Source organism: Sylvia atricapilla, chromosome 2, assembly GCF_009819655.1.
Source record: "Sylvia atricapilla isolate bSylAtr1 chromosome 2, bSylAtr1.pri, whole genome shotgun sequence".
Lineage (NCBI taxonomy): Eukaryota > Metazoa > Chordata > Aves > Passeriformes > Sylviidae > Sylvia > Sylvia atricapilla.
The window spans coordinates 84159361-84187155 of NC_089141.1; the positions used below are offsets into that span (position 1 = coordinate 84159361).

General features: G+C 38.9%; 1 protein-coding gene across 17 annotated transcripts in view; it reads right to left on the bottom strand.

The window, feature by feature from the left end:
* Positions 1-240: 240 nt before the first annotated feature.
* Positions 241-27795, bottom strand: part of INPP4A (inositol polyphosphate-4-phosphatase type I A) — a 113269-nt gene continuing 85714 nt past the window's right edge. For 9 of the 17 annotated variants that reach the window (XM_066313598.1, XM_066313595.1, XM_066313594.1 and 6 more), the window contains 9 exons: positions 25387-25419; positions 22575-22747; positions 20715-20838; positions 19746-19872; positions 19237-19377; positions 17802-17899; positions 14046-14158; positions 13537-13691; positions 5513-7337 (listed from right to left, as the gene is read on the bottom strand). In XM_066313598.1, coding sequence (XP_066169695.1) covers positions 7157-7337; positions 13537-13691; positions 14046-14158; positions 17802-17899; positions 19237-19377; positions 19746-19872; positions 20715-20838; positions 22575-22747; positions 25387-25419 — 1145 coding nt within the window. In that variant the 3' untranslated portion in view covers positions 5513-7156. Of the gene's footprint in view, positions 3165-5512; positions 7338-13536; positions 13692-14045; positions 14159-17801; positions 17900-19236; positions 19378-19745; positions 19873-20714; positions 20839-22574; positions 22748-25386; positions 25420-27795 lie in introns of those variants that run through there. The other 8 variants (XM_066313611.1, XM_066313604.1, XM_066313610.1 and 5 more) reach the window with 3 other exon arrangements.

Below are 27795 nucleotides of genomic sequence, written 5' to 3' on the forward strand. Positions count from 1 at the left end.
AGCACAATGTGTAGCATGTGGGACAAGCTGGTGCCTCACTTAACTACAGAAAATTGGTAGCAGCTGTTCTTTAGCAGGGGTTAGAAGTAACTACTTCCTGACTTGCACATCTGTGTAAAATGCCTCCCTGCACAACTTGGCTTTATATGCTCTCCAACAGATAAAAGTCTATCAAGTCAAGGAGCCTGAAAGTGTTTATTTTCACTTACCACAAACGCATTAAAAGCAAGCCACCACTGGTTATTCTTGTCAGTTCTTTATTGGTTTTCATCCTAAAGACTAGCACATTTACAGCATACATGGACTGGATGAACTAGAATATATAAAACAGTAGCCATATGTTTATGATATATTAATACTGCCCAAAACCAAATAAATAAAAATATTTCAATGCACAAAGCTTGGCAAATACAGTCGTGTTGGGACAAAACTGTGTCGTATTATACAATAATTTTACACGTATAAATGAAAAAAGGCAACTGTGCTGTAGGTACTTTCACAGAACATACACAGAACATACTTGGCAACAAGTTTTTTCTTCTTTTACCTTTGTATGTTTTATAATTTAAAAAATGTACTCAAAAAAGGAACATTAGACAGAACTTCATTTTACAGTAATCCTCAGATTCGCCTCTCCTGTGCAACAGAAAAGCTCCCTTCCCCCTTGTGAGGGTCCCGTGCGGATTCCCCGTGTCACAGTTTTCTCTGGAGGAGCCGCTCCAGGCCTCGCTGTCGGGCTGCCCTCGGAGGAGCCTGAGCCCGTCCCGGCAGTTCCGTGTCCAGGACGTGCCATGGGGACACCGCGCTCGCAGCTCCGCACCGCGGGGACACCGCGCCCGCCCGGGGCTGCGGATACGCCACGGGCAGGCAAAATTCAGCAACTTTTTCAGATTACATTGCTATACAAAATAAATAAAGGATTGCTAAGCTCTACAGCAGGTCTAATGATTGCTGGCCACCATCTAAGAGAGCGGCGCTGCTAATCGTTACAAGAGACATTTGTTATTTCCTTCTGAAGCTGAACATTGGAAGATTTTTAGTGTAACAATACAAGACTTAAAATTACCATGTCTGAAATATACAAAATAAAATTATCAACTCATAAAAACTAAGGGATATAAAGAGCATAGTTTATACAAAAATAAAGTAGCATTTAATAATGAGCCAGGGACTGAAGGCTGAGCAGAGCTAATGGTCTAAATAGATCCCATTGAAAAATGTTTCATCCTATATTTGTTTACTGATTAGCAAAAAATAAAACAAAATCAACATTTATTAATTGCAAACAAGATTAATAACATTTCCAAGGGACTGTTCTACTGCAGATGATTTGTTCAGACCTGGGGTAGGTACTACAATACACTGCTTTTGCACAGAATTCCGTGTTTTGTTATTCTAAACAATGGTTACAGCCTAGTTCAGCAGAACCCTCTGACCTGGCTGTGTGACATGCTGCTCAGTGTTAAACTGCAAAAAGCAAAATGCAAAAACTGCTGGGCCTGTAACCCCCAAACCTACATGGGAGCAGAATGAACATGGCTGATTGATAGAGCAGTGACAGCACAGACAAACATCAGTGAGAGGGAGAAAGAAATCAGAAAACAGCCATATACTTACCTGGCTGTTGCTACTCCCACAAGAATAGATTTTTTTCTATTCTAAAACTTAGATCCTTAGAAATCAAGAAGAAAAGGACAGTGTGCTGAATGAAGCTAGCTAGAGGTTACTGGATCCTGTTATTTGGAAATTTGGAAATTAACATCTAGCTGCTTTTTAAAATGCTATCTAGCATTTAGCCGTTAGCTTCTAAGGCATTCTTTGGGAGATTATTTCAGAGTAGATCTGTTGAACATTTTTTATCAAATGCTACCCAACTGACCACCTTTGTCATAAGCTAGAACCCACCTGTGGTTCTCAGGCACAAGCAGTAGCACTGAGCAGTTCCTCTCTATCAACACAGGGCATTGGCACCCTCCTCAGAAATACCCTGACACCGGTCACACTTCCCCCCACCAGGATTCTCAACAGGTGAAATGCAAAGGTAAACAGAAAACCAATTTTGATTTTGGAGCAAGGGGGTGCATTGGGCACTTTTGTCATGACATACAAAACTGATACAGAGAAATCGTACGCTGACCAAAATAATGTAACGCTCCGAGATTCTAATGCTTACAATCCAGAAGTGATATAAAAAACCATGGGTAAAAATGTGTTAATTAATGTACAACACCATGGAATATACTGAACATGTCATGTGCAACATCAGCAATTTGCTTGTTGCACTTGCCTTAGAGTGGGGAAGGGCATGGGGAACTCTTTGCTGGCATTAATAGTTAAGCATCATGATGTCTCTGAAATACTTTTTAAAATCAGTTGTGTGCCCAAGGCCTTACCTGCCAAAGATGACAGGAATTTGTCTTATTTGAACAGAATTACAAACCAGACCTCACATGTCTGGCCTTTTATATATTGTTGATTTCATACATGAAGATGGGATCCTATATACAGTAAAACAATTCCTTCTCCTGCATCTTATTGTGCTGATTTTTTAAAATTAAACCCCGTTTCACTGATTGTAACAATGCGTTCTACAGTTACTAAACTGTCTAGGATCCTTTTTATTTACAACTTTTGAGTTTTACTCTCAGTTTTAAAAAATTTAGGAAAAGCTCAATCTCAAATCAACTCAGTATAAAAAGATGTTATGGAAACAGCTGCCTAAATACCATTCCTAGAGTCTTTGCCCATCCAGGAGGTACCTAGCTATTTGCATATAGGTAATTATTAAGTAGCACAATATCTGCTCATCTTACATACACTGAAGGCTATTGAAACGGGCAGAGAGTCATCACACTATTCTCAAGCTAAGGTGTCAGAATAATTGTTACTATAGATTCCAATTCGGTAACATGCTCTGTATGACCTAGCGAAACGTACAAAAAGGTTATCTCTTCTGGATGACGAAATCATGTGTTAATCTAGAGTGTATCCACATGTTTTAATGGAACAGCAATTAAAGGACATAGTATGCTTATGTTTCAACTTTTCCATAAGTTCCTTCTGGAGGCCTGTAATACTTTGGGAAAGCCTTCAGTTGCAGGGAATTAAATGCATACTTGCGACATCCAACATTCTTCATTGTATTTTCTCGGCGACAACCCTCACTGGGGAAAAAAAACAAGCACAAAAAATGACAGCAGTAAAAGGGAAAAAAAAAAAGAAAAAAGACTTAAACTAAGATGAAATGAACTGGTTATTTTATAGCATTAAAATAAAGTTGGTTATATTTAATGAGCGTTTAATTAATTTGCCACTGCAAATATTAAAAGAGATGACTCATCATACAATGCCGGTAAGAAGCACACAGAATGGACACAAGCTATGTCTGATTGCTAGTTTTGCATTTCTAGAAAGCAGCAGCCCATCTACTGAAAAGGTTTTTTCACGCTGGTTTCATGTATTTCAAGGTGCACTGTTGTGGAGTTCACATGCCATTCCCTGCACAAGGGATCCCAAGGGATTGCTTAAAAGCAGTTCTGCTAATTTATTAACACATAAAGCTGAAAACCAAAACCTGCTGATCTCTCTATAAGAGCTTTAAAATCATTTTATTGTTGCCTGTATGTCAGTATTATAAGTACTTAAAGATTAGAGCTGATACAAAAATAATATATGACTTTCCAGTTATCTCTACATGCATAAATGGATGTGAAAACCAATACAATCTAAAAGAAATCCTAGTCATGAAATAGCAGTGCAAAAAAGACTGGCTGCATTGACAGTCATCACCCCAAAGAAATAAAGCTGTGCAGAATTTAATTTTCACCCAATGTTTTGGTGCAACTGCCTCACATTACAAAGAGGTTCTGTGCTACAATAGAAAACTATTCCAGTTATAAGGCTTCTTTACACTTGTAAATCTAATTCAGAGTTCCTTTGATTATATCCAAAAAACAGACATACAAAGAGGAAGCACTATCTTTTAAATATATATTATAAATCAATTTAGGCTTGCAGGAGAATGTCTTTCCCTGATTGAGGACTGGAACCTAAACAATGAATAGTAGACCATCACGGCAAAGTGTACAGTACAGCATCTTATGGTGGAAATGTCACATTAGTCCTGCCATGGAGATGGCTGCAGCATCTACCAGGTAAGCTGTGATCGTCTGATTCAAAAGGAGGGTTTGGATTCTGGTTCAGTTTGAAAGTTCTCATATCTTACAGACCTCACAGTTCTTCTAATTTTGGTTCATGAGACTGGCTGCAACTGTGTTCTGTAGGTAACACCTAGTTTAACTTCACAAAATACCATCTTTTTTTTTTTTTTTTTTTTTTTTTTTTTTCCTTTAAGGAACAGTTAAACTAAGTTTGAAATTTGTCTCTGGAGCACATTCTGTGCCTGCCTTTTATAGAATGGATCATCTGTGATGACACTGTTTTTCTGGCACTGGCTTGTGTTTCACAAAACTCCCCCGATGGCTCTTGCAGCCAAATAGATACATCAAATGTTTGCACAAATCATACTCCAGAGTACTAATAAAAGCAGTAAGTTTAACTAGCAAATATGTGATGCTAGGTGAGCATTTTAACTGCAAAGTGAATCATTCTCTTCATAACACATTTCACTGCATCTGGTTATTGTATGTGTCCCTTACGGTGCAGATACGGTGACAGGGATATATTTCCTACATTTCACATGCCATCTTTCTTCTCTTGAAAGCACATAAGCAGGATGCACTACTGCATCTTAAGTCTGAATGCCTTAACAAAAGCACAGGCCAGGCTCCAAAAGGAAAAAAAACCCAAACTTGTCCTCATCGAAGTGTAAGAAGAAAAAAAAAACCTACATGTTTTCAAAAAGTCTGGGCTTTCATTTCAAACAGTTTTAAGGCAGTCTTACTGTAACCCTAGCAGTAATCATGAGCAGCACTTTCATACTTAAAACAGATTGATAATCTCAGGGAATTCAGTGAATATGCCTGCCACCAGAGTGTGGCTGGACACTGGAACAGGCTGCCCAGGGAAGTGTTTATGGCCCCAAGTCTCCCAGAGGGCAAGAAGTGTTCGGACAGCGCTCTCAGGCACATGGCGGGAGGCCTGTGGCTGTTCTGTGCCAAGCCAGGAACTGATCCTTGATCCTTGTGGATCCCTGCCAACTCAGGATATTCTGTGATCCTAAAGTTATTTTCACATCTGGTTAGACTGAACCCAAGACACTCCCCACATTGCAAGATTGAGGCCACAGTCCAACCTGACAACTGCTCACTTTGTAAAAGCGTAGCCTGGGGCACCCACAGCAAACAAACCAGTGCTAACCAAAAAGAACAGATGATTTCTATGGAGACACAGCAGCATCAGGTATCAGCAGAGCACAGGGATGTGTTCCAAACCACCATATCATTACAAGCCTCAAGAGCAGTAAGAATGTACCAAAACTCATTGCAACTATAAATAAACAGAATTACATGCTTTATATATTGACATATAAACATATATGTCTTTGTGGTGGTTTCAGTTTTCTGTTTTGTTTTTTTGTTGGTTTTTTTTTTCCTTTTAAAAACAAAATTGGAAGAAGAGTGAGGAATAATATTAAGAGATAGTGTACTGTACAGTCTGATTTCATGAAGACACAAATATAATCACACACTTTTTTTTTTAGTTAGAATAATTAAATCCAAATGTAGGATTTAATTCTGATTTTTATTCTAACTGTGCTTTTTTGGTTTTTTATTTCAGCATACTTCTCTTAGCAGCTCTCAATTCCATTAATATTTATAATAAAAGCTAAAGCTACCTATATTTTTTCAGCAAGTTAATAATAGTAGAAAATACAAATCACAGTACTAGTTCTCCTTAGAAGCCCAATGTCATCTCAGGCACCAAGCAAAGTAAAACCCTTTATGAATTTATCAAACTACATTAAATGAGGTTAGGTTTTTTTATCAGCTATTGCTATTGACAAGCTCTGCCAGACCACAGCATCAACAAAATCTGTCAGTTTAAATAGGCCTCCCCTAGTTTGATGTTATATATAAATGATGATCAAATTTCATCTGCAATTACTCTGCGTCACTAAACTAGGAAGCCACTTTAGTCTCACCACTTAAAAAAATGTTATCTTACCATCGCTCGCTTATCACTAAGTCACTATCAGCATCATAATTTATTAAAGCTGTGCAATGCTTAAAAATGGAAGTAACAGTAATATTTAGTCTAATGTAATTAAAATAAAGCCCAGTGGAAAACCTGAAACCCAGCTATTAAAGGAGATAACTGATACCTCCCTCTTCTTTCCTGAAAATTAAAGATCATTATCTTTAACTTCTAGGATGACCCTATTTCACAGTAAGTTCTATAGCAGACCACCTAAAACAGATAATGGATCATTAGCAGGCTAATGCCAGTCACATCCCCTTCCTAACCACAAGTCATTCTTCTCATGTCTTTAATACATTGCAAAATGCAGATCTACAAATAGAATGAAATAATTCTGCATGCAGCACACTGCAGTTTGTTTTCTGAGTGTTTTCTAGTCTACTAGAATATATTTAACCATGAGAAAGGAACAAGACTATGGTTCTACAAACTGTTCAGTAATGTAATTTGGATATTATACTTTGAAATTAAGGTATAAATTTGTTTCTTCTTTAAATAAATTTCTTACAATTTCTTATAAACCCCACCCATGTTTTTATTTTTCTCTTCATATCTCGTAAAAATGAAAGGCAAGATTAGCATACACCTTAAATATACAAAAAGATACAAATTCTTTTCAGACAGAGTTCCTTTCTCTGGAATACATGAAACAAGTAACACAAAACTGTATTTGGTAAGAGATCCTCAGGCCGGCTAAAGTAACGAGGTAACAGGCCAATGTCAGACTATGTTACAAGCACTGAAAGCAGAACAATAATTTAAAGTTTCAATACAATTCTTTTTGATAAAATAATTTGATGTATATTTACAGTTTAGTACAATAGAAACGTAAAATTGTAAGGCATAATAATAATTCTTGGCAGACAATGCTATGACACATTCCTTTGTCCAGCAGTTACCAAGTGGCAATACACATTCAAGCACTTTTTAGTTTTTGTGGGTTTTTGTTGCTTTTTTTTTTTCTTTTTTTTCTTTTTTTTGTTTTTGAACTCTATCTTCACTTGCAACGTAATCTGGCCACCAGGTATGCTATGCTCAGAAACAGCCACACAATCAGTAAATTGGGGCTGAGAGCTAGTAAAGGAATAGAGTAGAGGAGGCTGGGATCTAGTCTGAAATCTCGGATGGGCACCAAGCCACTCAAGTTCTTCTGGGTGACTATCTCCCGTGTTCCAATGCTGTGAAAAGGAAGAAGTTTGGGAAGAGGGAAAATAAAACAGAACGGAAGATGGACATGCAAATGAATGGATAAAAAGAGATGGCAACACAAGGTGGTCAGGAAAATGAAAAAAACATGGAAGAACGCACAACAAAAACAGAAGATGAAGTAAAGAAAGAGTGGAAAAACATCTCAAAAATATGTTTCAGCACAATTATAGAAATAAGGAGAGGGAAAGAGAATAAAAGAGAAAAATAAGAAAGAAGTACTGTAGTCCAGTGAAAATAAACACATGTAGGTTGAACATTAATGGTTTTCCATGTTCATTCTTTCAGATTACTAAGCAATAATACCCCATGCTGCTCTGCCATGCTTTGGCATGCTGCAAAGAAGTGGAGCTCTGAAAAGCAAGCTGAACATGAATAACCATTGTAGTATTTGACCCTTTCAAACATCTTTCCATGTGGGCTGCAGTGATTTAATTTAACCTCCTAATTACCTGTCTAACACATTAATTAAAAAACCCAAACCAAACCACCCACCTATTTTTCTGTTTGGACAAGAATCCAAGAGTATATCAACAGGCATTTTTCTGAAGACATGCTGCAAAGCCCATCTCATTGTGCACCCACTTCTTACATTGAGCACCAAAGGCTACATTGAAGAACAACTCAGGTAGACTAGTAGACTTTGTGGTGTGGTCTTTAATTTTGGATCACTCTTATAGCCTGAGTACTCCAACTCTATTTTTAGTTCACAAAGAACAACTACATGACCAAGATGAACAGAGGGATGGAGCACCTTTCCTACAAGGAAAGGCTGAGAAAATTGGCTTTGTTCAGCCTGGAAAAGAGATGGCTTAGGGGTGACTGAAGTGCAGCCTTCCAGTACCAGAAGGAAGTGTACAAGAAAGCGGGAGAAAGACTATTTACAAGGGCATGTAGTGACAGGACACGGGGGAATAAGTTCAAAGGGAAAGAGGACAGCTTTAAATTAGATGCAAGGAAAAATACTGAAGGTGGTAAGGCAGCCACAGATGCTCATCCCTGGAAGTGTTAAAGGCCAGGCTGGATGGAGCTTTGAGCAACCTGGTCTAACTGAATGTGTCCCTATCCATGGCAGGGGTGTTGGAATTAGGTCATCTTCAAGGTCCCTTTCAACTCAAACAATTCCATGATTCTGTGATTCTAAATACACTCTGTAAGCCTGATGCTGTTAGAGCTTGTGCACTTGCTCCATCCGTAACAAACCATCCATAACCTCGATGGTTGTGTAGCAGAGTTATGTAAGCATCAGACAATGTCCTGCAAGAAATCAGATAGACCCTGGAGGTGGTGAAAAAGAGCATTCAGATGCTGGTGACACATCAAGTCAAATGGAATTAGGTGGGCAGGGAACTAAACCAACTGTATTTCTGATACGGATTTGATCCAAATTGGTGATGAAGACGTTTTCACTCCTGCTGCCTACAGTGGACAAGGACAGATTGAATCTGTGATGCCTACAAATCCCAATTACCTTTGTAGCAGTGGGGAGAGGGGTGTGTGTGTGTGTTATCAGGATAATCAGCCAGTGGAAACCTAGTGCTTACTGGAAAGTGGTGGATAAAGGCTCAATGAAATAGCTTGGAGGAAGAAAAGTGTTTTAGAATATAGATAAAATACAAAACAATGGGAGAGGGAAAGACAGAAGGCTAAAAACGCTAAGTTGGCATTATGAACATCACATGCCACATCATCATTAAAAATTAGTATCAAGGTACTCAGTTTTACATGAAGATGTATGCACAGACACATATGGTAGGAATGGAGGCAAGAGCTGGAAAGTGATTTCCTTGTCACTGTTGGCCCATGTAGATGCTTCCCCCTGCGGGGTGAAAAGTGGCCTTTTGGAAATACCAAATATACCAAATTTTACAGTGTCTTAAATCAAAACATTCATCAGCAGACTACCTCTAGGAGAGGAGTAGGGTTAGGAGACACAGCAATTTCCCTTCTAATTTAGCTGGCATATGGGAATTCTCTGTGAGGAGAGGCTGGGGCTACCTCTTGCTGGACACTGCTGGTTCCAGCCAGCTTCAGTGACTCCCTCCAGGCACAGCTGAGCCCTCAGCCATGCTGGTGCCTCGGGGAAGGAGTGTGTGAGAAAAGGCAAAGGACTGCACTGCAGTGAAGAGTGATGGGAAAAGATCTGAGGAAGAGCCCTGTAAGCACCAAAGTCAGAGAAGAAGAGGAGAAAGAGCTGAAGCAGTCTCCCCTGCAGTCATGAAGAGGAATTATCCACACTGCAGCCCATGGAGGAGCTCAAGTGCAGCAGACGAATATTTACTGAAGGAAACTGGAGATCATGGAGAGCCCATGCAGGAGGAGGTTCATCCTGAAGGACTGCAGCCCATGGGAATGACCCACACTGGAGTGAAAGAAGAGTGCAAGGAGGAAAGGGCAGAGGAGACTGATGCCTTGGGAAGGCTGACTTCGAACAGAGACTGGACAGTGCTAAGAGAATAATGCAGGTATTTATTAAAAGGCCTTTAAGGATACGCCTAGGGCAGTACAAGAGCCTGGCCAGGGATACACCCAAGGTGGACCCAGAATGGTCACCAAATGGACGGTCACAAGGTCATACACTTTTATAAGTTTTGGTCCATTTGCATATTGGGGTTAATTGTCCAATTACATGGGACTTCAGATCATGAAGTCCCATCCTTCTTCTTTTCTCTCTTCAGTCCACCGTTGTTTATGCTTTTGGACCTGAAAACTTCTAACAGTTCTCTTTGGTCTCCATCTGGAAAAGGATTTTTTTTCTATATCTATTCTGTGAAGAGAGCTTACTAACACTTAATATGAGACTCAGAACTTCACCCCTAGGCAGCACAGAATCTGAAAAACATGAAAGCTAAAACTTAAGGCATCAAGACCTATAATGGACTGACTGCAAATCCCTGTTCCACATCCGCTGTGCATGGCTCAGCATGGGGAGGAAGTAGAAGAGCTGAGAGAGAAGCAGTGGAATACTTCGGTCTGGGACAAGAAGGGAGGTGGAGGGCAAGGTTCTTAGCTTTCATCTTTATTTCTTAACATCCCCAATCCATTGGCAATAAATTAAAAAAAATAAATCTCAGAGTCTGTTTTGCCAGTTCTGTAGCAGTAACTGGCAAGAGACTTCCCTGTCTTCATATGAGCTTTTCCACTTATTTTTTCCCCCTGTCCTGTTGAGGGAAGGTTGTGAGCAGATGGGTGGGCATCTGCCAAGTGATTTAGCTCAACTCAATATGATTTTATTTTTAAAGCAGGTCAATCAGTGAAGAAATCCAACCAAGCTTTTTATCATAGCTGCTTTACTGCAGTGAGTGGTCATATCCAAACATGACTACTATGACTTTATTATGTAATCCTTTTAGACAGCAACATGGTGATTTTCCTCACCTCATTTCCAGCTGCTTTTCAAGAGCCCCTATCAGAAATGGCTCTTCTCTGTTGCTAAATTGCTTGTGTTGCACCTTCCTAAATCCTTTAATGAAAATGAGCTGAGCTACCCAAAACATGTAAAGGATTTTGCTACCCAGGATGATCTTGACTGAAACTGCCTTAGAACATATTCCTACAAACAGCTCCACTTCTGACAGGACAGAAACTTGGTAGGAAGAAGGAGGGTAGGGAGTCAAAGATCTAGTGGGGAGCATGGGCTGCAGATGGAAGAGCTGGATTTTGACTCTTGTTCTGCCTTTACTGATCAGGTAGCCATGACCTCTTATCTTAGACTTCCAGATAGATCATCATGATTTTACTATTGGTGAGCTATTTGAGTTGGTTTTTTTTTACTATTTTACTGTGTGTTTGATTTAGGACAGGAAAAGCTGTAACTTATTTACAGAAAAGGAGTTTATTCTAATAGGGTATTTGTTTCTAAGGTGAAAGTCACAAACTTGTATCTGTAAATTTCTACAAGAATCTAGAAGAACACTCCATATTTCCTCCCTGATGTCCCTGTTCACTGAACACAATTATCATAGATACATAATTATCACAAGGCTAGAAAATAAGGGAATCCCTGAGGACAAGTAAGTGGGAACTAACACCTCTGAAGACCATCACATGGAAGATGATGATGCTTTCTTGATTTTTTTCAAGAATGATATAAGCAAAGACACTTTTCTTCTCTGGGAAGTTGTCAGTAGAGAAGAGATTAAATACTTTGATTCTCACAAATTACTAGTACTTGTTTCCTGTACTTCCAAATGCCTCACAAACTTCAAAAGTCTTTAAGAAAGTACCAAGCCTTCCTTTTCCAGTACAGCTACATAAAAGATCCAAGTTAAAAGAAAAAAAAAAAACATGTTTTGTGAATGTCTTGGAAGCAATTTGAGTACAATTTGCTACCCTTTCTTATCCTGTATCTGTTGTCTAGGTCAGGTCAAACTGTCCAGGCTGGAATGGGATTTGGTGGATTTGGACTCCTACATATTTGTTTCACAATCCTACCTCCTCTCATTAAGCTCTGTTAATGCTGTGCCATTTTTCCCGAGTAGAATAGAGAAATAATTTTAAAAACACAACCATCTATCCTGAAGAGCAATAAGATGTGAGGAAGAATGATAGGCTTGCAGAATGGTCTAATCTTGCTTTTTCTTCTGTAGTAGTCAGTATTTGTTCTGCACAATCTCTCTTAGCCAAAGATTTAACAGAAGAAAAAGTCATGTCTTTCACTTGCCAGAGCAAGTTCCTGATGTTGGTAGAACATTCAAGCCAAAGGCTTTGATTAAATTTGCCCCCTTTCAATATCCCTGTGTAGGTCAACACAACGCAGTATTTTTCTTAGGTCAATATTTTATCTGATCCTGTGCTATATTAAATTGGTAGACTGAAGGACCAAAACAATGTTATTATTAACCTCTCTCTCTATTGTGTCCGCGATTGCATTAAAAAAAAAACCAAACCAGTGACCCAGTAAAAAATTTGAAGAAAGTAACAAGGTTCCCAGTATTTTCCCAAGTTGGTTTTATTCTTATTAAATACACAACTGTGAAGCTGTATAACAGTTTCAGATGTATATATCAACAAGTTGCATAATTTAAATAAAGATATTTGAAAACCACTTAGTCCATTTTAAGTTAGTAAATTCTCCCTGACAAAGCTGTTTCAAGTTTTGTTTCTAATATCAAGGTTTAAGTGTGTTTTTCTGAGTGCACTTTTTGTGTACTGTACTAACTCTGTGACAATGTAGCAAAAAGTGCAGCAAAAAACTGAAAAAAGTCCAGTGCCACCCAATTAGATGTAGATATAAATTACTAGTGTAAGAGGATGCAAGTGTTATTATATGAGACATTTTTCTTCTAGGTAACTGAAGAGTAAGAAAGGGTCAAACAGCAAAAACATACAGAAAGGATAAGAGAATTGAACACTCTAGAGAATTTGGTGAGAAGACACACAGTACAGTACATTCAATAAGAGTGAATGTTGAAAAACAGGACTGAACAGCATTGTTGAACTACATTGATAAAGACTAAAGCTAGATTTCTTATCCTTTCTTTTGGTATGTGACTTACGGAGTTTTCCAGCAGTGCTTGAAACAAGGCATTGAACAACAGTAAACAGATTTTTTTTTTAAAGTACAGTACTTAATTCTGCAAACATCTCTGCTGCTTCAGAATACAGAACATCATTATATTGATATGACAACAGCACACTGACACGTTGTGATGAAATTTGGTTACTGTAGTGTGAAACACTCATACTGACATTTCACCCAGTGAGCAGTGTTTCACTGCTAAAGAATACACATGGCAAACCAGTGCAAACTGCAGGTGTCTGTGTTTCAAAGAACAAAAGACAGGTCATCCCTGAGTAATTTCCCTGATCTAGAACTAAGAAACCTAGTGCTATGACAGTTCAGGTAAAGTCATCAGTAAACAACTTTCAAAGAAGCACCAGTTTCCTGTTCTGTAAGCTCAGCATTAACAGAAAAAATATTTTTACATGCTTGTCTGAAAACTCCTCATTTCTTACTGAAAACTCAAGCCCATCTGATATAAATCTGTTAACAACTAGCTTTAGCATATGCAACTCACATGCACAAGAGGGATGAATTCTAGCAGTCAGTTCTACCGTTTCCTGACTTTATTTTACTTTTTTTCTCTTTTGATGGAAACAGAGACCACCACTCCTCTGCAGTTTGCATGGTTCCTTATCTAGGAATAAGTGAAGCAGTCAAACTCTTACCTTCTCATACACTCCAGAGCCTGAGTGAAGACCTGTGGAGCCATTCCATGTTCATGCTGTAGGATCAAACACTGCTCCAGGGTGATGGACATGGCAGTCCTATCCTTGGCACTTTTACAGCTCGTAAATCGAACACCATTAAGTCTGCGGCATATCTAGAAATGGGATAGACAATCCATCACTCCTCCTACATGCATAACTTTCTGTCAGAGACAACACCTGTACATCCCCTTAGAGAGACACAAATGTTGTGCAGGGCTTTGATGTCCAAGTTTGGCACGTTTGAGAGAGCAGAACTTCACTGTATGAGTTGAGGGGAAATTTCTGATATGGAAAATACATTTGATCTCCCCCATGTCTCACTCTAGAGGAGGTCTAGCCTGGCAGCATTTCCAAGCTACATGCAAGCAAATGAAGAAATTCAAGCATATCAGTAACAAAAAAGGGGCAAATACATATGCATAAGAAAATCAGCTGAGCTATGCAGAGATGCTCAGATGAATAAATACCTCAGCAGCTTGCCAAAGGATATCAACATTCTTGTTTTTCCTTGCATGTACATTTTGTCCCAGAAATCTTAACAGTTCAGGCAGGCACGTCTGACTACGAGATCGAGGTAGACCTATAAAACAAACAAAACCAACTCCACATACTCATCTGTATTCAACAGATCTTTTACAAAGTGTTTCTATATGCCTATTGCTGTCACATCTGTGTTTTCTTGAAACTAGAACAATTATTCAAGTTCTGATTTACTTAGTACCATCAACAAAACAAATTCAAGCTTAATTAAACTCAGTTCAAAATACAAATTTCAGTTATTAAAACTTCAAGGACTCAGAATCTAATAGCAATATAACAAGAGAATGAACAAAGGGAACAAGATTGGTATAGTCTTTTGGTTTGTGTGTCACAGAGATGACAGGAGAACATGCATGTCTTCAGAGCAACTCTGGAGATATTTTCTATTCTGCTCACATTTTCAATTTTAAATTTGCAAGCTGGTCAGCTTTCAGTTACAAGAAACACCCACAGAACACCACATTGTCATGATCTATTTATTAATATTTCACTAAGTGGAAATAAAGTAGTCGAAATTTTTCAGACAGATTTTTACAAATCTTTAGTATCTTCTGTGTTCAAATTGTTGCACATTATCTCTTACATATGTAGCAAGATACTCCAGACAATCAATTAAAAGCATTCAACAAGGTTTTTTTTTTGTTTGTTTGTTTTTGTTTTTGTTTTGTTTTGTTTTTTCTTTAAGGAGTAACAACGGAGAACACCAACTAAAGTTGTCACTGAAAAAATATGGAGGCATGCACTGTAAGAGATGACATTGTGACAAAAAGAATCCTACCTGGGTGACATATTTTAGGCCTACTTCTCACAGCAAACAGTATGTTAGACTAACCTGATCTCCTCCCACAAGAAGGTGAACCACTGAGTAGACAAGGGAAGGCTGTGGACATTGTTTACCTGGACTTTAGCAAAGCCTTTAATGCTGCTTCCCACAGCATCCTCCTGGACTAACTGGCTGCTCATGGCTTGCTGGGACATCCTGTTCACTGGGTAAAAATCCCAGCAGGACGGCCAGGCGCACAGAGTGCTGGGGAATGGTGCTACATCCAGCTGGTGGCTGGTCACCAGTGTGGGTCCCCAGGGCTCAATTCTGCAGCCAGTCCTGTTTAAAATCTTTATCAGTGATCTGGAGGAGAGGATCAAGTGCACCCTCAGTCACTGGCAGATGGCACCAAGCTGGGCAGGAAAGCTCTACAGAGGGCTCTGGACAGACCAAGGCCACTTTTATGGGGTTCAGCATGACCAAGTGCCAGGTGCTGCCCTTGGGTCACAACAACCCAGTGCAGTGCTACAGGCTGGGAACAGAGTGACTGGGAAGCTTCTGGTAGAAAAGGACCTGGGAGTGCTGGTCCACAGCAGCTGAACATGAGCCAGCAGTGTTCAGGTGGCCAAGAAGGCCAATGGTGACCTGGCCTGTATCAGCAATGGTGTGGCCAGCAGGAGCAGGGCAGGGATTGTCCCCCTGTGCTCAGCACTGGTGAGGCCTCACCTTGAGTTCTGTATTCAGCTCTGGGCCCCTCACTGTAAGGACATCCAGGCGCTGAGACCTCAATAGTGTCCAGAGAAGGGCAGTGGAGCTGGCCAAGGGTGTGGAGCAAAAGTCTTATGAGAAGCAGCTGAGGGAGCTGGGACTGTTTAGCCTAGAGAAAAGGAGGCTCAGGGGGGACCTTAGTGCTCTCTACAACCACCTGAAAGCCAGGAGGGCTCTTCTCCCAGGCTACCAGTGACAGGACAAGAGAAAACAGCCTCAAAACCGCACCAGAGGAAATTTAGATTGGATGTTGGGAAAATTCCTTTACTGAAAGGGTTGTCAAGCACTGGAACAGGCTTCTCAGGGAACTGGTTGAGTCAGCATCCCTGGAGGTATTTAAAAAATGTGGAGATGTGGCACTTGGGGAGACAGTTTAGGGGTGGACTTGGCAGTGCTGGGGAAACAGTTGGACTTGATGATCTCAAAGATCTTTCCCAACCTAAATAATTCTACATTTCTATTCTATAATTAAAAATACTGTGTGCCTGTCCTGGTCTGGTCTGCTTGAGTTCTACACCTAGAATGGAAGTAAACCTGTAAACAAAAAGTGGGCACAGGCCATCTCCTCTTTCTAATGACAAGGAGAGCTAACAGAACAAGGACAAGGAGCTAGTGAAGCTAATAGAAATTCTGCAGAGTTTACAACTAAGAACACAGGGACATGGACAGTAGATAAGAAATCAACTTTCCTTGTGTACTGTTCCTGAAGGCAACATTTCTTGCGATCTGCCAGCAGATACTTCACTGGAACCTTTGTCCCCTATAATGATCTGTTTGTTTTTCCTTTTGCCTCTACCTAGCACAGAATACTAAGTGGGCATAATCACCTGGTTTGCAGTTAAATGTAAAATGCTATTCTCTCTAGATAAGGGTTCACAGAAAAGTACACTTCATTTTGGACATCCTAAATATCACCACAACTTTCAGGAGGAAAAAAAAAAAAGGCAAAAGCTAAAAGATCAAACATAAGAGGTTTGGGGAGGAGGGAAGAGACTGAAGTTAAAAAAAAAAAAAAGGCAAGCAAAATTAAAGAGGAGAGGAAGGAGCTGAATGGGAATTATTATTATAAAAGACTAGACAGAGGCATGAACAAAATTCATTTTAAACTGATTAATTTTTGAATCATACAAGAAAATCTGATGCTAGACTACTATACAATAAAAAATTAAATTTTGCAGCTAACATTCCGGAGTGTTTATTATGCAGCATTATGAATGCCTGGATGGAGGGAAGCAGGTTCTACTCTCAGCAGTATAAAAAAAAAAATCAGGGTAAATAAATGTGCAATAACACACTTTACCAGACAGAATTCTTAATATACTGTTGCATGCTGTTGCATTTGAATTTCTGGAATAAAACTGCAACTGTAGGCCACAAGAAATAACCTTAGAAGAGGTTTGATTGTAATAGTTGTATGATATTGTAATAATCAATAATGAATTGATGAATTTTCACCATTTTTGTGGTTACATATAAGTAACACTTACGCCACTGTCTTCTCAAAAAAAAAACCCCAAAAAACAAAAAACAAAAAACCAAAACAACAACAACAAAACCACACAAACCCCCCCCCCCCGCCCCAAGCAGTAACAAGGAAGAAAATAATCAGGAAAAGAACCCCAGTAAAATTTAAGCATGTAGGTTTTGTCTCTCTTCCAGGTTCTCTGTTGTTGGCTGCAGACGCAACAATTATAGGGAAGTGCCAAAGGAAAAACAGAGGGAAGTGACTGAGTTCTTAAAAACTGGTAGTTGCTCTTTTTTATCTCTCTTTTACAGTGCAGGTCTTATCATAAATGCAGGGAGCATCATCAAAAGCTGCACATAAAAGTGTTGCTGCTAGCACCTGTCACTTTTACACCTTTACCTTAGAACAATCTCACTGCCTAACTGGATGATTATACAGTACATAGTGCCACTCAAAAAGAGATGTAAAAGTAACCTTAAAAATGAAAGTAATCAATCTGACCTTCAAACCTCTTGAATCCACTCTACTTAGTACTGAAGTATTAAAAAAGAGTTGTATCATTTCTTCGAGGTTACAAATGCTGGTGTATCATCAACATTTAAAAAACCATCATAGAGCAAACAAATGAAAAAATTAGCCTGAATTGTGCTACTCAAGCAAATTTGTCATTAATCACAAAATACTTACAATCATCAGGCAAAACTTCCTTGAACTGCTCAAAATATGAATTCAATCGCACTAAGCTTTCCATGTTAATTATTTCTTGCAGTGAGGTGTCTCCAAACCTTTAACAGAAGAAAGGAGCAATTAAGCCCAAGATAAAATGTTTCTCTTTTTCTTCCAAACAGCTGCCCTTGGCAATATGCCTCCCAAAAACCAGTTTAAAGATTCATCCCAGGATTTCCCTAACCATTCAAATGCCAGGTGAAGTGTAACAGAGAACTGTTGTAACAACTCACTACGGAGAAAGAAAATACATGAATATGAGGGGGGAAAAGGGAAGGGAGGTGTAAGAAAAATCTTGTAGAAAATGGTATTTAAAATTCTTTGGCTTTCGTGTCTCTCTTTCAATATCAAATTCCTACCTGGCAAATTGTTTTACCTAAATTTAAACTTTTAATAATAGATTTACTAGTTTAGTTCATAAACTAATAATAACAACCATAACATCAGTAGATAGGACTGAGAATGCTGACTTCAGGTATGTAAATGAAAAATATAGATCCAGGAGTAATAAACTATGAATGTAGTAAGTATTATCAACAATGCCCTGATTCATCTCATCTAAATATATGTGCATACACAGATGTACACACAAAGTGCTGATATCTGTAACTGAACTAGTAATCTTGGGCTTCCTTTGTAGGCAACAGAGGACAATAGTAATTGCTGGAATGCTTTTGTTAGACTTTTTCTCATTGTCCACCACCACAGTGCACACTCCAGCCCAATACTGAGGCTGCTGTCACAACATCCATGTGCCTGGCTTCTCTGGAGTGCTCTGTTGGAGCAGTGCTCTGTCAACGCACTCTTTACATGATGTGGCCATAACAGAGGGAATCTGCTGGCCCTTCCAGAACTGAACAGTTTCCCGAGCAAATATGACTACATAATTACATTTTTCACCTTTAAAACAGCAGTGTTGCATTACATAAATACTGCATGTTAAAACAGAGGTGCACCTTGGCCACTATCCTGAATTTTGACAGTGACCAGGAGAGGGAGCCTCAGGGAGAGTGCAAAACCAAGACAGCAAACACACAGCAACACCCAGAATGATCTCAGCCTCTAATGATCTGTCACTCACAGAGATCTTAGGTCACAAGGCAGCACCTGAGTGATAAATAGCCCTTGATAGATCTCCCATTGCAAATTCACATCTGAACCACATAAACCTGCATTAGTCTCAAACACATGAGGTAAGGAGCTTCACAGCTACGTGGCACATAAAGAAGGACATCATTTAGTTTGGCATTTGGCAGATTCATTTAGAACAGTGTTCCCATGTTCATGTATTGGAGAAGCTGAATCTCTCTTAGTTATGCAAGAGTGCAATTCCACATCAATGTAGTTTCATTGCTGAACTGCCAGTAAAGCTGAGCTTGCCTGACTGGATACCTACTTCTCTGCTAAGGTTTGCTGCTCATTGATTCCCACGTTGAAAAGAACAGGCTGAACCCTCAGTAACATTCCACTTTGAATCTCACGTGGCAACAAATCAAACAAGGCGCTTGGCAGAGGGATCCTCACGTTAAATCCATCACTGAAAAGAAATAGACATTAGACATAAGGATCAAAAAGGTACATTGCAAGAATGTGTTATTTATCTAAGGAGGAATAACACCTAGAACATAATATAACCATTAAAAAACAACCATCAGTCAAAACTGACTCTAAGGAACTGCCATAACTTGCTTCTAGTCAGAAAATCTATTCTAGTTCAAAATCAAACCTGCAGCAACCTGTAACGTTGCATTTATATCCTCACGGACATTCAAATCAGATCTGCCGATTTCCTGACAATAGCTGATTTTGCTCTGCTGATTAATACTGCAGTTCTTCTACAATTTGGGTAGAAGAAACCAAATTCTGGCATATTCCCACTCATCAAGGATATTTATTGGTTTTTACCGATTTCCAGTGATGACTGGCAGCATGTCAGTAGATGTATTTGATGTAGCCTGAGTTACTTTAAAGGTTACATTCCTCAAGTCCATGATTCCCAAACTCATGTCCTCCAGCATTGCCAGCTCCTCACCTAAAGCCAAGAGGAAAAAGTGAATTGTAATTACTTGTTTTTCACAAATTCTCTTTGTCACTTTGATGACAACAGTAGATCATCCCTGCATGAAGATGTTCCACAGGTGAAGCAGTGCTGCAGCCCAGGCCTCCCCTTGACCTAAAGACAATGTCATAGCTGATTTTTTGAGTTCAGCAAGTCTAGAAAACACAAGTTATCTGGAACAGTCCAGACTACTGTTCGTTTAAATAGTTTATATGCTGATTTTCCAAATTAGATTGTACTAATAAGTACTTCTCAGCATTGTCAGAGCCATGATATCCTTTGCACTGGAGTAGCTACAAGGTATTCTGGATTTGTCTGGTAAAGCATTCCCTAACCACCATCTAGACAGCTTTTGAGACACAGGAGTGAAACACTTCTGAGTCAAGTACTTTCCCTTTTTATATTCTCCCTTCAGTCTCACATTGTGCTGCAAGGATACAGGAGTTTCAAGAAAATTCAAAAGGAGTATTTTGGGCACAGTTTCTGCCAGCTTACCAAAACTTTCATCCAATTGTTTTCTGAAAAAAAACCCAAACACCACTGTGATATATTTTAGTCTTTCTTAAACCTTTGACATTCTATTATAAAAGAAGTACACTGTATATTTTAGATGCAATTCAAGTAAGTGTGAAGAAATTCAGAGTTGTTAGGCAGTTCAGTACTTCAGCTATAATTTAGTTTTGCATTTTAGTTTTCAAAATCATTTTGTGGCTGAGCTGCAGATCATCCCAAACACTCAGATCCTGCTGTAGCAAATTTAATACAGAATTTGCTGACTCAACAGCTAATCCCACCCCCTGGCCCCATGCCTTTACCATAAGTGCTCAGCAGGCTCTCAAACTGTGCCAGCAAGCCAATGGTGTAGAGTTGTCTTAGAAATCCATCATCATGCAGGCAGTTCCTCAGCTTGATAATGAAACCACAAATGAGAGCCGTCAGCTGTGAGAGAGGAAACAGACAAGAATGAAATGATTAAAAATAAAAAAGGTTCTTCAGCCCCAAACAAAAATGATAGCATATCTAAGAGGTGCAATAAAATCTGTCAAACAGATGCTCTTCTCCCTTTAACATCTTCTTTTCCTTGCAGCTGAAGACAACCAACCAACGAAAACCCAAAACACTCATAAATCAGATTCAGGGCACGCTGCCTTTATCTCACAAGCTGTCTTAAAATGGGGCTGGTGAAGATCTCACACCTTTTTGTTTTGTTTTCTGAACACGATCACTTATGGTAGGGTCCACAACTTATGATTTAGAGAAATTGCTCCTTAGAGAATTGTTTTAGTTTTAGACAGAAAAGCAACACAGCTAGTTCCAGATCAGGAATTTTGATAGCATGAATAAATTACTGTTTTTCAAAAATGACACTTGGGAAAGCTTAAAAATGCAGTATGTTTGCATTAGGCAGATTTAAACTCTGGTGTTACAAGATATTCAGAACAAGATCCTGAAGAGCTAGTACTAAGGTCAGTACTATTATCTAAGATTAATGCTAGTCTTGATTCACTGTCAACAAAGGAATTTCCCAGGTGATGGCCATATACTGTGTACACAGGTGTATAACTCTGTTATAGAATTAAACAGAAGAGAATAAAGTTCTGATTATGATGGATAAATATATTCAAGGGGTTGAGTTAAAAATTATCTGCATTATGAGGTTGGTTTTATACAGGAAAATTCTCTGATTTTATCTCTGTGAGATCACAGAATCAAAGAATCATTAAGGCTGGAAAACACCTCCAAGATCACCAAGTCCAACTCAGCACCAGCACCATGTACACCATTAAACCGTGTCCTCAGCTGCCATATCCACACGTTTTCTGAACACTTCAGGGATGGTGACTCCACCATTTTCCTGGGCAGCCCACTCCATGTCTCAACAACCCCTTCCATAAAGAAATTTTTCCTAAAATCTAATCTAAATCTCCCGTCACAGCTTGAGGACATTTCCTCTCATCCTGTCACTTGTTTTACATTTTTGATATTACATTATGGGACAAAAGCTCTGCCAGTGATGTCCAAGAAAGAAATTGTTTGAAATCAATGAACAAGATAGTGATTTCACAGGAAAACAAACACACTACAGAAGTGTAGTGGGTGAAGAAGGTTTTTTTCTGTGGGACATGGAAATTTTTTTAGTGCAGACACCTGCTAGTCAGTGTCTGACACAAGAGATGTCAGCAGGTCCAGAAACAGAACTTCTGGAAAAAAAACCCCAGAACTAATTTCTCCTCCCACAGCTGGACTTGTGCCCTTAGGTACCATACGTGCTGCTGGGTTTCTCAATGCAGGAAACAATAAAAGGTAACTGAGGGAGTAAACCTCCTACTCACAGACCTTTTTGTCCCCCTCTTTCACATCTTACTACTGCTTTGGCTCAGTGGCATTGGAAGGCAAAGGCTGTTTCTGAACACAGCAGTGTATTCTTACTAGTTCTGGAATAATTTTTGTTTTCAATAGCGAATGAATGTATATCCAAGAGGAGACCTAATTTTTATATTGTCCAAGGCATGTAAGTAACCAGTAAGGACAGGATAGCACAGCTTGTGAGGGGAAATCAGAGTCAAACTGGGGAAGAGATATGAAAAATACTCAAAAGAGAAATCTTTCATATTTCATAGAAACCCCACCAAATGTGGAAGTGAGATTCAAATCATGCATATCTGCTTGCTTACAGTCTGGCAGAAGACAACATCCCTGCGATACTGAAGGCTCAGGCAGAGCCCTATTGTCGGGGCACTGTCCTGCATTAATAAAAAGACCATGGCTTTCTTTGCCTTGTCGCTCATCATGGCTACACAGTCAGTGAGTGTGGTCAGCAAGGGATAAAGAGCTTCACTCCATTCACCTGGTTAAAAGAAAAAAAAAAATTAGCAGCAGTGGAAGCACTTTATTAGAAACAAACACAGATTAAGAAGAAACTTCCTGTTGCAAGTCAAAGTTGTTGATAATTCACCTTTAGAACTCATTTTATTTTGGCTGGATGGCTATTCCCTGTTCTGTAATAATTAAGTAACTTTACAGTGTGGTTATTGCATGAGGAAAATATGGAGAATTTTACTCTGTAAAGCTGTTATGACTTTCCAAACCACGTTAAAGTTACCAGAATTTGCACCCACACAACAGGCTGCAGCTGTACAATAGCTGATTTGGAAATCATAACAGAAACATGAATAACTATATACAGAAGTGTATATAACTGCATGTTTGTATTCAAACAAATCCTTTCACTGCACATACATGGACAGACAATACGGAGTCCACTGTATTACAGAAATAGGGACCATCTGCTTAGCCATTTCTGTTAATGAGATTCTTCCCAAATATCCTGCCTTTTGAATCTCTAGGCTCATAGATGTATCATTCAACTGCCTCACCACCTTATTGATCCTTACTGCACCTCAGTGAGGCAAGATGATGCTCATCTCCTATTTGCAGCTAAGAATAATAAGGTGTGAGGTGAAAAATTAATGTAGGTACTCTTTTAAGTGTTTCTTGTCTCCTGAGCAGTTTAAAAGGCTTTAAGCTAGATAACAAGAAATACTAAACAGTGATTTAGATAGGAGTCATACAGGTTGTTGGAAGTACTTTGGAGCTTTTCTTCCACTGAATACAGAAGAGATGACCCAGAGGGATTCTGTTCAAGGTCCTGCACAGGGAGCACAGAAGTGAAACTGAGCTGTCCAAGCCCTTCCCTTTTTAAATGGCAGGACAATATGTTTTATTTTTTAAAAGCACCAGAGCTCACAAACACCACACAGTTGGCTGTAGGAACAAGGCAATGTACAGACCAGAACCTGCATGAATGAGACATTTAAAACCCCTAAAAGGAAATTGTTTGGGATTTTGACTCAAAGGCAGAACTAAGAGTCAGTAATCATAAACATTCCTTTGATAACGAGCCAAAGAAGGGAACTCTGGAAGTCTGCTAACAGAAACATATCTGGCAAGATTAACAGATCTATCCTTTCGGCTTTTGTTCTATGTGGTAGATAGATAACCTAACAAACTACACAAAGGGAAAGTTGACTCTATTTCATTGCCTTAAAAAAAGCATGAAACATCAAAAGAACAGGCAAGGAATCACAGCTTGTCTTTTAAATTCTATTAAATATTTTATCTCAAAATTAGTCATATGCCATAACATGGCCTTGTGAACACTTGGAAAGCAAAACAGAGATGATGCTAACAGTGTTTCTCTTACTGCACTTAAAAGCTTTTCTGCAAGCAAATAAGAATAACAAGAACTGAAAATATCTTCCAGCACATCATCATTTCATTGACCATATGTACATACGTGTATTCAGTTACTAACTCAGCGAAGATTTAAAACTGTAGTGTGTCTGACAGCACTTCATTTGAAAGATACGTTTATCTTTGGTAATCACAAAGTACCCTGGTGAAGATAATGCAATTATTAGATGGGGTTTTTTTCTTCCAACATTCACATACAATGCAGGGACTCATCCAGCATAGTGAGCAAAAGTCCTCTGTATGTGTATTCTCTTGGTTTAAAATTCTGGCCATGAAAAAACACACCCTTGTCAGTCTGCAAAGTTCTGAAGGATTTTTGCTTCCTACTTCACAGAGGTGTCACCTGTGTTCTTCTGGTTTTTAATCAATGGCAGTCGTTATTAACAGTAAACAGGAATAAAACAAATTGCAATCCCAGTCTCAGATTAGGCTGGGACAAGGTAGGGGTGTTGGGAAGACCATTGAGTTCACATAGTGAACTTCTGCTGGCTATATACTACAGACTATTTAATTTTAAAATAATGTCTTATTAAGAGAACCAAATACATAAAGCTTGTAGGATGTAACGTCAAGTGGGGAAAGTTCTTGCTTTTTTTTGCTCTAAGAGTCTCTCTTCTCCAGAGCAATAAAAAGATTATTCAAACAGCTGTCCTCCAAGGCCTTGAAAAGATATTTTAGGTCTTTTCATATTAAGTACAGAGGGACAAGGACAGAAGAAAGAAGGTTTACACTGGGATGAGACTCCTAAATTCTGTTTCCTGAAATATGAGACTTGCAATCCCCCATACTACTTGGTGTGCATCCACAAAAGAGATTTTTCCAATCAGCCTTGTTGACTCCTCCATGTTCTGCTCAGCTTCTTATTCAGAAAGACCAGCTCAACAGCCTGTGTGAAAGGGCATGTCTGAAATGTTAGACTCCCACAGATTTCAATGACATTTGAAACAGGCCACAAACCATTGTCACATGCATCATCAGTTTGCTAAAACACATCACCTGGAGAGCCCAAAGAGGCCTTGAACAAGCACTCTCCCATATATGGACACATGAAATGACTAAATACCCCCTGCAGTCTTAGGAAATAATAACTTCTCAACAGCTTAGGTAACTCACGTGGTGTTGTAAAGCACTGCCATTTCAAAATGGTCCATCTTAAAGCAAGGCACTTGTTCAGTTAACTGTGAACAAACCCCTGCAGTTTTCAGAAGAAGCAGAAGCCATGAATGCACGTACCTGGGGCAGATTCTTCCAGAGTAGGGCTGCAATCTGCACAGAAATGGAGGGGCAACATGCATGATTAAGGAGCAGCAACACAGTATAAATACAAGCAACTCAAACGCTGGATGCCGGGGTTCTCAAGCATTTTCAGGGAGTGAAGAGGAGCTCAGCAGGAATACTTTGCTGCCCACAGGCACTGAGGGCATGGGCTGTCTCCTCCATTGTTCTGATCAGAGGAACACCTGGATGGGGACTTGGAGGAAAGCCAGTACCTGCTAGCTCAGAGGCTCACTGTGGATTACCAGCAAGTGCACTGTCAATCCTCAGTGATCCACAGGGCACAATTTGAGAACCACTGGTTTACTGCAATTACAAATTAAGCTGGCAGTAAGGCTGCTAAACAGAAGAGCAAAAGACCAGAAGTAAGTTCAATGCACTTAACAGAAAATGACATTAAGGCACCCACAACGCAAGAGTAGCAAAAAACCAGTACTTTGCTACTTTAGTCAAATTTCTGTTACACAATTTCTGAGATAATTAACAGAAACATTAGAATGTGTATTAAGGGCAGAAAGCCCACCAGAGAAGTCTGTGAGTGTTTCATACTCACTTCAGTGGGAGGATAAAGTTGTCAGACGAAAATATACTACAGGTCAATGCTAACAGTAAAAAAAAATTAATATACGCCCTCTTATAGCAACTCCTGCATTAATGAAACATAGTTTACTAAGCTAACAGGATTTAAGCTTCTGTTTTTTATATCTAGATTCACTAGTTAATGAATTATAAATCTGAACATTAACAACAGAAAATATAAAATTCAATAGGATGCGTCAGGACAATCATCTCGGCTAGGTAATCAGAAAAAAACTCTCAAGAAATTAAAATTCATCATGTTCACTAAATAAACTACATGTCCCCATGTGATTTTAGTAATGAATATCTAAGCCAATAACCTAAATACCTTTAAAAATATTATTTTGAAGTTTCCCTTTGACTACTTCAGGCAGTATTTTCTTTCACGCTCATTTCTAGAGAGATCTTCTCAAGTCCTTCAATAAAATTGTACTGAATTTCTCTTACCAACTGTGGAACTATCTTGCTTGGCTGGTTTTTACATTGCTTTCAAAATAATTTCTGTCTGCCTGCTCTTTGCTCCTTTATTCAAAATGCAGAATTACTAACAAGAAAAACATTAATTCTTTGAATACACAACAAAAATGTGATTCTCAACTTAGAGAAAGGACCGTCTTTGTCCTTCAATTCTGCCCCAGGTTCTGTTGGTTAAATTTTCTAAATTTTTTTTTCCTATTTTGGAGGGACAGCAGGGAAAAATTACAGAAATTCTTTGCACTAACAAAATCTTTGGAAGGCCCATGCAGCCAATCCCACTTTTATATGGTCTAAGTGTCAAGATCCAGAGTAGAATTAAAAGATCCATCAAATATAGTCGAAAAATATTGCTCAATTTGATGTTTTCTGCATCAAATTGTCTTGAGAAAAGCTTCTGATATCACTCATCACAGTTTTTTCCTGTGAATTTTTAATATTAACAATCCACAACATTTAATAATTTATGTGAATGTGCATTGAAGGTTACTGATTAAACTTACATGTAAATACATACAAAACTTTGTGTAAACTAGCTAGCAAACAAAAACATTTACAAGTATCAAACTGGCAGAAGAAATTTAGACAAAGATTAATGAAATAAGAACCTACTCTCCTATTTTTTAATAATACACAAAAATTTCAGTCTAATCTAGAAAAACATGGTTTTCTAAGATACTAAATAAACTACAGGTAACATGCAAAACTACACAAAAATATATTAACATTTATTTTTACTTTCTTTTTGCCTTTTTTTTCTTAAGGCACTGCCTTCCATTGCAACCCTAACAATGCGATGGACATGAAGTCACAGACACACATAAGGGACAAAGGGCCATCAAATGATAAGACAGAACAGGACAAAGGAAATGAGAACACAGATCAGTCTTTTTAGAGCTTCAATTCACCCACTGCACTATTAAATGGCCAAATCAGAGTGACCACATTTGAAGAACGTGAGAATAAGTCAAGTATATAAGTAAATTTTAAAAAATGTGAAATTTAATGCACAGCTGCCAAACTGTCAACGTAAACTGATAAGGGTATATTTCATTCACATGCTCACAACTTTATACTACAGCACCCATGTGAACTTGAATTTTGAATGGATTATTCAACTTCCACTGCCAATTCCTACATTCCAGCTACAAGAAGGCAAAATAATCTAGTGCCTCAGCACCACAATTTGGGTTAAAATTTGCTTTGAACGCTGTTAGGTTCATCTACATTCAGCTCAATCTAATGGGACTGCTTGGGATCCTCTCTCAAGCTTTAGCAGTCCAGATGGGACTATCTTTTCAGTAGTGCCTGCAC